This window comes from Neodiprion virginianus, chromosome 1, assembly GCF_021901495.1.
Source record: "Neodiprion virginianus isolate iyNeoVirg1 chromosome 1, iyNeoVirg1.1, whole genome shotgun sequence".
Lineage (NCBI taxonomy): Eukaryota > Metazoa > Arthropoda > Insecta > Hymenoptera > Diprionidae > Neodiprion > Neodiprion virginianus.
Window position 1 is genome coordinate 28,354,826 of NC_060877.1, and position 12,784 is coordinate 28,367,609.

The following is a 12,784-nucleotide window of genomic DNA, read 5'->3' on the forward strand; positions in this document are numbered from 1 at the left end:
GTATATTGTAATTATTTCTCAACCGAATTTTCAGGCTGAAAAGATGTGGTGTATGTACCTGCTACACTTTTCTCGTGCTTGGTAATAATACGCTTACAATTGCAGATGCATTTTCTTAACAACTAACGCCGTAAAATTGCCAATTTAATTCACCGTTGAAAGTTGGAAGAACAGTTATTTTCTTTTTTCTTTCGCGTGCCGAGAAAAATCAAAACGTTGCGTTCGGATGCATCGGGTTCCTAGTCGACGGCTTGCCGCGTCTTTTTGCGAATTCCGCAAAGACGACGGTAGAACTTCTTGTATTTTTTAAGATCCCAATGGGGAGATAGTGTCATCAGGCCAGTTTGCAGGCCGAGCACGCAACAACGCCTGGCCATTTTAAATAATTCATTCTCGCCGTTGCTTCTGTCTCTTGCGGAGGGAAGCTGCTGCCTGCCCTTGGTCTTGGAAAAATTAAAATATGACCCCACGGTGCTAAATTTTCGAATCTCCGTTTCCCTGTCTTGGGCCTCCGTCATGCCCACCTTCGAAGGGTGGGAATAAAATTGGGAATCAAGTTCAGGCGACGAAGAAACAAAAATTAGAATGCTCTTCAGCTTTTCGCGATGCAGTTAAATCATTCTCAGAGTCACGATTTGTGTGAAATGAATATGTGCTAGATACAAATATCTAGAATCTGTCACGATCGAATTCTATTTTTTTAGCTCTTAGAATCCTGCCAAAAATCAGCGATGCGCGCGAATTGAACCTCTTCACATTGAACGTAATCTCATGATTTGATATGAAATATCGGAGGTATTATACCATTTTTTTGATTTTTCTCAGGTCTTAGGTTGATGGTTGGTCAGATTTTATCGGTTAAGAGCTTTTTTCTACTCACATAAGAGGCCTCTGTTATCTTAGAATCATGAAGAGAAGTCTAGAAAAAAAAAATAATCTTCCTTGCGGTACAGAAAAAGTGGGCATAATATGATGGATCCACGTATATGAATCGAAATATTTTCGTGCAAATTATTCATATTCATGGTCGACTTTTATTCGGATCAAAATAGATCTTTCCTTTTAAGGTGTAAGCTGTTGAGAATAGTGCTCGTCGAGTCTGACCTCTAATTATTATTTCTGTAAATTTGAACGGCATATAATAAGAATAGAGTGGAAGTGAAAACACTGCACCGAATTTCAATATACATATGAGAATTAAATTGCAGTCAGATCGGTTTTCTACGTATTTCGGACGAATTTCTGAAAGCCAAAGAAACTCGGAAGAATCGTGGCGTTGAGAACAGAGACGGAGTCTTCGAAGTTGGTGAACCTGCAGCGGGATCGATTCTTTCTGAACCAATGAAACCCGCGACTCCCCTCGGCTCGTTCGATTAATTACGCTCTCATTGGCACTCCTTTTCTGCGCGCCTTTTCGCGACAGGAATTTCCAAGACCTCCGGCATCGTTTCGAACCCGCCGCGGTGCATTCTTCCGTTATTGACATTTGCCCTGTCTCTCGGTCTTGGACATCCACCCCTCTCTCCCAGGCGTTATGCGCTCAAGCTGGGTTCACGTTTGACACTTTTCTTTTGCTCGGCTTTGGTACAATAAAAAAATGAGATTCTTATCCACCGCTGTAGAAGAGGAGAAATATGTGGGAAAAATTGGAGGTAAAATAATGTCATCATTTATTACGACAAATTATCGCTCGTTTCACTGCAAATGTCAAATGTAAGCCCGGCTTTATCAACACATTCTGCCAGGTGCGTGGTCAGAAAGAGAAAGGGAAAAGTCGCGAGAGAGAGAGAGAGAGAGAGAGAGGAAGAGGGACAGCCAGTTTGGGAGAAATGAGAGGGGGGGAAATGCTCCCTAGCCTCACCTTATTTCACCCTGCCTTATTTCCTTTTCGTCAGGCTTGATTCGTTGCACTCTGGCCGATTATCGCATCTCGGCAACGTGCGAACAAAATTGTCTAAATTTTTTTTTTAGAAAATAAGAACAAAGTCGAAAATCATTTGCGTTTCAAATCTGGACTCTGTCGCGATTGCGGGCAATTAAATACTTACAGAGATGGAAACGCATGCCAGCCCCTTTCTTATTGCAATCATGCTGATTTTGGATTTTCTCATTTTCGTTCTTGTCTTTTATTTCGGCCGAGACGTCTTCGTTATTTGTGTATTTATTTGTCTATTTTTTCGTGTAGGATAGTTTCCACATGCGTGAAAATTCTGCATTGAAGAAAAATCAGCGAAGTAACAAAATTTTAGTGGTGCTAATAACTGTTGGCATCGGAATTAGAGTAAAGTATCAATTTCAAAAAACTATACGTTCTCTTTCAAACTCTACTGCCCTATCGCTATACGTATACCTATCAAATTATCCTAAGAGTAAACGGATATTCTGTTGGGTTTTGTACAAAAATTACGGGAGTTAATTGTTGAGCGAAGTCAGATGTAAAAATATATCTTCTCATTATAGTTTAAAGTTCAACAGCAACTTTTGTGATGAACAATAAGTAATAACAACATAGCAGATATAAATTATGTACACAATTATTAGTCAGATTCAACAAAAAAATACATCTCATTACGCGCACAAGCTTCTGAAATTCGGCGAGAATTTTGCGTAGCAGTACTTCTGAAAGTATTTCTTCTTGAAAAAATCTCGCGCTTTGTCGGACCGTGAATACTGCAGAGAATTTAGGCTGTATAAAAATCATATGTTGTAGTAGGTGGAAAATGTGAAGGCTCCTGTATAATGAATAATTTTGAAAAAAAACAGTTCCTCTTTGTGCAGAAAATATCGATATAACGGGCGACGTTATCCACCGTATGCGTATGCCAGTCATGTGCGTAGTTTCGCATGCGGACGCGAATGAGTAACGCGCGTAAAAGGGAATTAGTCCGCAGTTGGTCAGCCGTGCCTAGCGGCTGTAAGCTAGAGCTAGGGGGGGATTCAGACTCGTCCATTGATTCACCTGAAACCCCGATATTCACTGGTTCGAACATACCGCTGCACGCAGAGCCTGATTAGATCATCCGACTCTCATCGGCCGCGTGTGTTCGCCCGGCGCTTAGATGATATAGCGCTTATACATATATATATGTACACACACACACTATGTGTTAGCGATTATTCAGTCGTTTTGGGAAAAGTCCATGAATTTTGTTGTCTTGGTCCCTTTCGACTTTGATTACTGTATTGATATAATCACGAATCGAAGAAAAGTTCGGTCTGCTTTTTGCACTGGTTTTCAATTTTGTTCAATTTTCTTGATTCGATGCTTGCAAAATTTGTGTAGTATACAAAACAAAACAAGACAAAAAATTTATCAATCACCTTATTTTTTGTGTGATCATAAAGGGTATTTTATTTTTGCCCTGTAAATGATTGGGATTTTAGCCAATGGAGGGTGTATAAGGTGGTTGTAGAAATGAAATTGTAGTAATAAAATGATGAATATTAAGCGTACCAGCCGTATAAAGTTTTTGCAAAGTGGAAGTGTGCAGGAGGGGAAAGAGAGAGAGAGAGAGAGAGTGAAATTTGGAAGTAAATACAGCAAATCAGAGACTTACCAAGTTTATATTAAATTAATTCAGCGAAGACAAATATTCTTATATAATATCAAGGAAGCAACTCTAATTCCAAGTTTAACTCGATTTCACGCTGGCGCTCGAATAACCCCCGCATCCTCGTTGCCTCTGCCGCCTCGTTCTCATCCTCATCCTCGAGAAGAGGCGCACTTCCTGAAATATCAAATTAAATAATCACGGTGATGGAAAAACGTCGAAAGATGTAATTTCACCTCTGAACACCCAGCCTTATCTCTCTTACCTCGCCTCGCCTGGCCCCGCCTCAACTTCAACCCGTACTATAGGTATATTCTCTCTCCTCTCTCCTCTCCCCTCGCACATCACGAATCTCTGTTGCTTAGGCATTATTCAGCTTTTAAATATCACCTATGCATCGAGATTTTCAAACTGGACCACGAGAAATACTTGTCGTCGTCGTCGTGTTTTTAGATGCGTTAGTCGCGTCGTAATTTAATTTTGCGAGTGGCGCGCGCGCAAAAAAATCAATTTTATCTTATTTTCTTCCCGGGGCGCAAGCGCGCTGTGCTTGCGCCTACATCGTTGCCTATCGCCAGGCTTTGTTTTTCCGAAATGATACCAGCCGCTGCCGGCTTCCTTACGGCGGCGCTTTCGGGCGAAGTTAAGCTCTGTCGACATCTGTCGACGGCGCGTTAATTTACCCTCCGATCCGGCGTCGGTAATTCAGTGTTTTTCTCCCGCAGGAATGTTACCAACGCTTGGTAAAGCAGGGTTCGTCACTCGCGGAGTATGAGGCTATAGTCACTCTCGAGTACACTTGCTTCTTACTACCTTACTTAACTTATTTGCCTTATCTATCCAAAAATACAAAAACTCGTATATACGAGTATCGACGACTACCGACGAGTTTTTGGATAGATAAGGCGAATCAATTAAGTAAGGTAGTAAGAAGCAAGTATACTCGAGAGTGATTAGCCTCTCGGGCTTGATATTCCAGTTTTTCCGATCCCCGTTCGGTTGGAACTTCAGGGAAATGAGTATTTCAAGATCTTTTATTTTTGTGTCATACTCATCAGGGTAACTCAGGCTAGTTGGCTGAAAAAGCGAAAGAATTGATCACGAAAGCAGAAGAACTCTATTTTAACAGAAGCTTGAATTAAAATATTGCAAACAATGTGAAGAATAAAGAAAACGGAAATTTTGCAATAATTTCTTGAAACTTATTGACAAATGCGTCATTTTGTATGTGTATTTTCGATACGAAGAGGCAGGAAATTGCTCTATGGAACATTCATGACGTCAATACGAAAATATTTTTAAAAAATGTATCCTTTCTTTACAGTTCCTCTGTAGTTCATCAGTTGTTAGTTTAATCGCGATACATGAGTGCATCACGAGTTGCCTACCGACAGGCGTGTTTGCGCATACTCTGCTACTCGTGAACGAGAAAGATTGCATATGCGGCTAGATTCCATGGGAATACAGAGGGTGTTGAACAAAATGTTCACATTCAAACAATTTCTTTTTATTTCTATGTTTCAGCACCTCTATCACTTGCAAACAGGGGATGGAGCATTCAGGGAAAGAGGCCGAGGTAGAGGGAAAGGAACACCCAGGGTGAGTTGATGATGATGTTGATGAAAACTCATGAGTCATTTGCTTCTTTTCGCGCGCTAATCGTCCTGATATATTTGGATCTGACAGCAGGACGTTTGTCATAGTCATTTGCGACGGTTTTTATTTCATCTTCAAAAGGAACAATGAATGGAAAAAATTGTTGGATGACGTAACGTTGTGCCTGCTGAAAACGCAAATATTAGTAGTAGGTGTAACGGTCGCAACGTGTTACACGTTTAGTTACCTTGCATTTAAAACTCTTCGTTGACAACCTTCGTGCGTTGACTATATAATTATTTTTTCTTTCTCTCTCGAGTCGATAGGTTCTCCTTCAAGCTAGTTTAACCCGATCCTTCTCGTTAACTGCTAATAACCGTAACCCTGTTTAGAACACGCACGTTACGCACGGCAGGCGTGCTCGCGTCCCTACGTGCCGTGCCTTCCATTTCGTTCGGGTAAATGACAAACTTGCCTGACGATACTAATCAGAGTTACGTGTAGATTCATCGAGAGATCTGTATCTATATTGTCTACGCGTTTAGCCGAGGGAAAAGCTCGGCTAATCCCTTATATAGCGGGTAGAAGTCAGGACGGTTTTCTTGGCTTTAACTTTAGGAATGGTTTTCGTGGAGGGTTGCTGGACCAATGTTGAAATGTGATGAATCGATGAAGACGAAACATTTTTAAGGAGGTTGGTTTGCCAAAAATCTGCATTTTTCATTCATTTTGTCATGAGATAGTCCGAACATTGAGCATAGGAAAATATAAAATACTCGAAATATAAGTAAAACTTTGGATATCGAATGATGCTGTATTTACAATCGATTCAAGACGGTTGAAAACTTTGTCAATTGGATCGAGTTAATTTTACGATGGTTTATTTTATCTAGAAGATTATTTTTTACAAATCCAAATTTATCGAAACATGTTTTTTTTATCATGTCAAGTGTTTGATTTTAAAGCATCGCATCCACGTTTATTATTACCATCAACCTGCAATATTGAATATTGACTAGTGAAGAAAAACACGGAAATCTATTGCATTGCAGATTTCATAGAATACAGTCATTTTTAACAAAATGAGATAATGCAGAGTGAAATTGAACGAATCTACTTCATTTCGAATCATTTTGAAACGATTTAAAATGGTTTATCGACACTTAAGCTTTATTTTTTTACAATTTTACAATTCCAGTCTTCTTTTTTTGTATTCGTAAGGAAGTCTTCGTATTTTACGGATATCAAAATATTATAAATATTTGACGCACGATGATCTCATAATGAAATTGAGAGAGATTATTTATTTCCGACGAACCAATCCTCTTGACAAGCTATAGGTGGGAAAACTGGTCCGTCAACGTGAAATATCGTATTTACTCAGGTTGAACCGAAGTAGCGAGTAAAACTGCTAATTGCGTAATAGGTAATTCAGGAAATTTATGATCTTTGCGTCTACCCACGGGGAAATCTATGCTAAAATATACAGATTGGCATGACTATTATATATATGTACATACTTATATTTATAGTCTCAGAGCAGGCAATTTCGCATGTGCGTGCCTGTCCCTGGAAAATCTACGTGTTACACTTACCCACTCAAGGGGGGGGGGGGGGGGGGGGGGGGGAATATACTAGGGCACACCGTCGTTTTCCTTATACTTACGGTTTTACGAGGCACTCAAACGCGGCCGTAAAATGCATCGCGGGGACCGATGTGCGACCGTAAAATTGTAAAAAGTCAAATTTAATGTATGCCTTTTCTTTCCCTAATTTTTCTCTCGCCCTTTCTCCCGTTTTTTCACTTGCTTCCGACTCGGGGAGAGAAAAAAATAAATATTCGCACCGTTTTATGCCTCGTTAAAAACTCGTTTGTGTACAAGAGGTTTCAACTTGGACTGCGCGGTTAGAAAAAAATTGCTATACATACGTATACCCACCTTGTAAACCAACTCCTATTTTAATTCAAATACCAGTCTACTATTGTGCTTTGTACGATCCCATTTTTCAACGCATTAATTAGAGGCTTTCGAGAGGAGTTTGTCGAAACTTTGAGGAGCTTGGTGAATTCGAACTTCAACTTTACTTCCACCGGTACTAAATCCTAAAATTGTTCACCAACTCTCAGAGTCCTTCGTCGAGTAGAATTTTGCAAATTGCGTAAACGAGAATCACGTGTTCCTCTCATATATTATAATATATGCCGTGCAGGGTGATTCAGGCACGACAGGCATTTTTTCGGAGTCCACTCCTGACCGAAATTCACAAATAACGTTTTGCTAAAACGAAAATTCTTACCAATTGCAGACAATTTCTAAATTACTCCATATTACAGTCAACCGAAATTGTCTATTTTCGGTAACTGATTGACCAGCGTCCTCGCGGAAGCCGAAATCAGGATAGTTAGTGCCGTGAAAAAATCAACCACCGAAACGTTTTACCGCAGTGCATCTGAATTTGCATTCAGTGCAGATTGATCGTGGTAGGAACTAGGCGCGAGCTATTGGACCAGAAATAACTCCATAGACTTTATCGCCCTAGAGTATCTTGTTTTCCGTTCTTCGTTTTCAATTTAAGGGCTAGTACGCTTCGTCCCCGCACAAGGTGCACGGGCTCGATACAATCACGCATCGGAGAGGGTACCATTCTATTCATTCAATAATATCTTGACACAGGCTGTACTCAGTTTGAGAACTGATATTAAACAAGGCGCTATATTGATCGCGGTAGAGTGCGCCTGTCCGCGTTGCACCGCCATGTTTAAAATTTTCCAACCCAAGCCGCCTTGCGGGCAAAATTGCAACTGCGCTGCACCTCGATGCATTTCCTAGTCTTGCGCAAACAAAGTAGGTAGGTACACACATCGATAGAATTGCCCGCATATCTGCGACCTTCGTTGTAAGCGCCCGGCTTCAAAGTTCTCTTCGCATCCGAATTAAATTTTTTTCATTAATTGTATATCAAAGTTCGTTAGAATATTTCAATGCTAAGGGTAACCATTGCATAAATCAGCGTTAACAAATTAAGGGCATACTTGTAGACGGATTCGGTCAGCGAAATGTTTCTCCGAAACTTGTACCATTTTATCGATCTTCGCATCGACGTTAGTTATAATATTATATGGAAATGAACAAACGGCCGTTATGCGGTAGAAAAAATCGATTGACATTAAAATTTCGAAATGATACTTGGTCTCGTTGCAGTTTATTGTCAGGCTTTTCATTTCTTGGGAACGAAAATCTTTTATGATCTCTGGAAATATTTACAGAAAAATTCTCACCTGCGGCGAGTATAAACGAAACTAGATTAGTGAAAATTTTCTTCACAATATCTGTCACTACCGCCTATCCTGACTTGCTTGTATGAAAAGGGAGCGATTGATTCGAGTGAATGTATTGTTTCGGAGCAACTAAAATTCGGGCCTGACACATATCGGTGATATGAAACTCCATCTGCATATCTGTACACTGCAAATTAATTATCGTCACCGCTCGTGCCAGCTGCAGCTGCGCTGATATCACATAAATTACATTAGTTTTGGGACCACCATTTCGGCTAGACTAACCAGTTTAATAACTAACGCGGTTATAGCCAGCGTCGAACTAACTTAAATGTATTGATTAAATCCCCGGCGGGAATACAATTGTAATTACAAAACACTACGAAGGCGACTTGATGCCATTGAATTCCGATTCAACGATTGCAGTTCTTAAGACACCATTTATTCAAATCATTATTTAAGGCCACAAAATATTCCGTCAAACGGTAAATGTAATTGACAAAAATTTGTCTTATTATCAGAGTAGGCTGTATGCAATTTGTAGTGGGTAACTTGATGTCTCTTTATAATACTAACCGCATGAACATGTTCGCTTTTCCTCTGACCTAATATTTTTATTACGACGATAAATTTGATCAGTTCTATTGTATCGTCGTAATTTACCCGATAAAGATTCTTATCGCTCGAGTCACGTGACATGCCGGGACCGATAGTATAAGGTACTTACCTACATTCGGCGATGAGATATCGCATAGGTACTTATCGTGAATCTGTAGTGCCGCAGCACCGCGGGATACTACCGCTCGTAATGACTAATGACTAATGACTGTAATGAGCCAGCTGAAGCCACGCGGTGTAAATGCATATAGTATATGGTACATGCATGAGTAAGTTTCTGCATTACTCTATGCGTCGTGAATACATGCTCACGTAACCTACACGCTCAGAAGCTACGTGTTATTCGGCTTCGGTTTCCAAACAGTATTTCACCTCGGTACATGGACAGCGCGATTAATACAGTGGCAAACTTCTCGGTCCCCGGCCAACGTTGCTTAATGATTAACGAGATTTTAATTACTGTCTAATGCCGTCATAAATTCCCGCTATTAAACTCTGCCCCGTCAGGGTCTAGTTCGCGATTCATAGAACCCCGCATTTGTGAACAGATTACGAATACCGTTTGTAGATATGAACGGATTTTCATCCCCCGCATGACGACGGATACCACGGAATAACGCGAGTCTGATCAGAGCCACTGATATCTATACGGACGTGCTTTCTTGTATTTTAGTTTTACGGGCCCTTAACATCAACCTCTTTCAACGGCGAGGTCGAAGAGATCCTCTTGAGATTTTCATTGTTTTACGTTTTCCTATCGCTGGGATTATTCGTTCCCGAATGTGAGACAATATAGTGTTTCTCGCGTTCTTTGGTGTTTTGTAAAAAATAAGTTTTCAAAGTCATTAGAAAATTTCTAGTCGGAAATTTTCCTTTCAATGAAAATATGGAGAGTATTTCTTCTCAAAACGATTTCTACGAGCAATGGGAATAATAATAGGTACTTGTATTCAATTTAATCTGTCTCGGTGCGTACTTATTATTCAATTGTGAAATTAACAAGTTCCATAAGGCAATCTTCCTTGGCATGTAACCTCACAATCAGTAGTCTTCACTTGTTCCGTTTTTCCACTTGCACACATCCTTGTTTCTTATTATGTTTTTTAAACTTATCTTTGCCGGTGTAATTCGAATAAATGTTAGCGAGCGATCATTTCACTCAATGTTTTTTTTTTCTTTTTTTCTCTCTCACCTTCCGATTCTCGACGCATGTCGTACAAATTATGACTACTCCAGATGGGATTGTGATTTAAGGAGCCGTAAAAAAATTTACACGAATGTTACAACACTGATTTTATGCGGAAATTTTTCGGAAATTCCCACCGAAATTCTCCAGTGCCTTGTGCACGCTCTACCTCAGAAGCAATAATTAGTATAATTATAAAGTTTTCCCGAATTTGAAACATTTTCGTCAAGAATTACGATCGCAGTGAAAAATTAATCAATACGTGAAAAAAAACAAGAAGTAATTTTATTGTATCTACGAATAAAAAAGCGGTAGTTCCGCTATATCTGTCACACGGAGGGTCGAACTATTCGGTATACGACTAAGTTATTCGGTCCCTAGACGAGATTAGATAAAAAGCTCAGTCTAAGGTTCGAGGTCAGTTTTGAGGAAATGTCAAAGACCGCAGGACTTTTTTTTATCACTAGTCACGTAGGCCAATGGAAAGGTTCCCTGCTATTTTTAGACAAAAGTTTGGTCGCTGATTCATTTCTATGATGTATCCGTATGCGCGAGTGCCAAAATCTGTCTATCCTACAGTGCCACGCACCGATGAGTTTCAAAAATAAGTGCTACTTTAGCACAATGGCTCAAAGGATGAGCGACACTTACGATCACTATATTCAAGCTTTCCAAAACATGTTTTATTTACTTGATCATCGACAGTTCATGGGTTTAGTCGCACAGAAATGAAAGAAATGATAATTCAAAATTGGCAAACGAAAGTCGCACTTTTTCAGGAATAATTTTCGTCGAAAAATCTTTCATTTACGTTTCCTCTTTACCTACGATAAAGGCTTCTATTAATTATCAATAGTCCGCAGAGAGCCTTTACGCAATTGAACTCAAGTATAAAGTGATTCACTCGAAGCCTCATGGCTATATACCGTGTTATTTCCTTTCAACGATAATTAATTAATCCCAGATGACGGCCCAGTTCTTGTGACATGAAACCATGGATTTTTGATAATTGTCGAAAAAAATTGTGATTTTCGAATGAATGATTCGAACGTAAAGAAATCTGACTAATTTTCTCCATTTGCCAGAGTAATCCGATACCGGATTCCGATCTTCTATGACGCGTCGAACGCATTTCAATAACAGCTAGTTTTTAATTAACCGATAATCAGTCAGGATCCCTCAGCCTCGGCTGTTACATCCACACCCCCACAGCTCTGGTAATAAAGGGTTTTCGTAAAAATATCGAGAGAACAATGGTCGGTCTTGTTTAATGTCCGCAGTCAGTGTTCGGCGACCAACGTCGTGCCCTGAACCACCACCGATACGTGTATAACTTTTATCTAAAACCTTATCTGGACTGCCACCGTCGAGTCGCGGGCGGCTGCTTCGCATCGGTACGGAATGTACCTGGTTCGGCTTCGCCGCCACCCATCGCCCACCCACTTCAACGGGGGAGACGTACAGTCGATGCAGTTCTGCGCTTTGCTGTATTCCGCTCTGCACTCCCCGGTCCAACTTATGCAGAGGCGATGCGCGTACACCCGGCGTCTCCGAATCGAGACCCCTGGAATTGGACAAGTTTAGAACGCGCTCGGCGCATTGATCACTGGCTCGGAACCGTGCTGGTTTCATCTAAGACGGGGATGTCCCGTTTTTCCGAAATTCGGTACGGTTTCGCGGTTCCTCGACTTATTGGATTCGCATCCGAGACTCGCGCGCTTTGTCCGGTTCCAACCGATCCGATTCGAAAATCTTGTTATCCGAAAGTTGAAAGGGTTTCACGGTTCCCGGACAAATTGGATACGTACCACCCGAGGTTCGTGCGCTTTGTCCAGTTCTTCAACCGGTCAGATTCGAGTTCGCCGGTTGTACGCGGCTTCTAGACCGCGGCCAGACCGTACTTTACGAGAGCAGACTGTATCTACGTATAACGTGCATACATACGGCACGGCTACGCGAGTAGGTGTAGGTACGTACAGTCGGGTCGCGAGGGCTGCGATGCAATTTTGTTCGAAGGCCAAAAAGTCTCCTCGATTCATCGAGTCTTTGATTTTAATTCACGCTCTGTTACTATAATGCACTGGCGTAGCTGACTCGAAAATCATCGTTTTCATTCGTCGCTCGTAAGTTCTGTAGACGGGTTCTGCAAGTCAGTGACGTTATAACCGTAAGTTTGACAATCATCATTAGCAACTGTTATATGTACAATTGTACGCACAGGAACGAATGAATGATCATATTTCAGCGAAATGACTCGAGTGTTCAAGCATGTTGATCGTTTTTTGTTGGTATTTTCCATCGAGGGCTCCAATCCTTCAAGAAAACCATTTTTGGCGGAGATGATTGGCTAGTTGAAAACTTTCAGAATACCAACAGAACTTGCAATTTTTACGCGAATAACGAAATCGCATCAAAATTCGGTTTGAAACGATGCGAGACGTTGAAAATTGGAATGGGATTAAAGCATACGTTTGGAACCGTTTACACGGGTCTTTTTTCCATTATCTCTAGCCAATGACAATAATCGAAGAATCTTCCATGGTCGCAAGTCGG

At 40.8% G+C, this 12,784-nt stretch overlaps 1 protein-coding gene and 1 long non-coding RNA gene across 6 annotated transcripts in view; one reads left to right on the forward strand and one right to left on the reverse strand.

Moving 5' to 3' along the window:
- Nucleotides 1-12,784, forward strand: part of LOC124296972 (DNA N6-methyl adenine demethylase-like) — a 93,838-nt gene that overhangs the window by 44,114 nt on the left and 36,940 nt on the right. For all 5 annotated transcript variants that reach the window (XR_006906492.1, XM_046747480.1, XM_046747492.1 and 2 more), the window contains exon 2: nucleotides 5,076-5,150. Coding sequence is in view for 4 of the 5 variants with exons in the window: in XM_046747480.1 (XP_046603436.1) it covers nucleotides 5,076-5,150 (75 nt within the window). In the remaining variant the exon portion in view is untranslated. The remainder of the gene's footprint in view (nucleotides 1-5,075; nucleotides 5,151-12,784) is intronic.
- LOC124297002 (uncharacterized) lies at nucleotides 3,546-4,084 on the reverse strand. Its single transcript, XR_006906497.1, has 2 exons — nucleotides 3,817-4,084; nucleotides 3,546-3,728 (listed from the first exon to the last, which is right to left on the reverse strand). It is a non-coding gene; the product is annotated as an uncharacterized LOC124297002 (long non-coding RNA).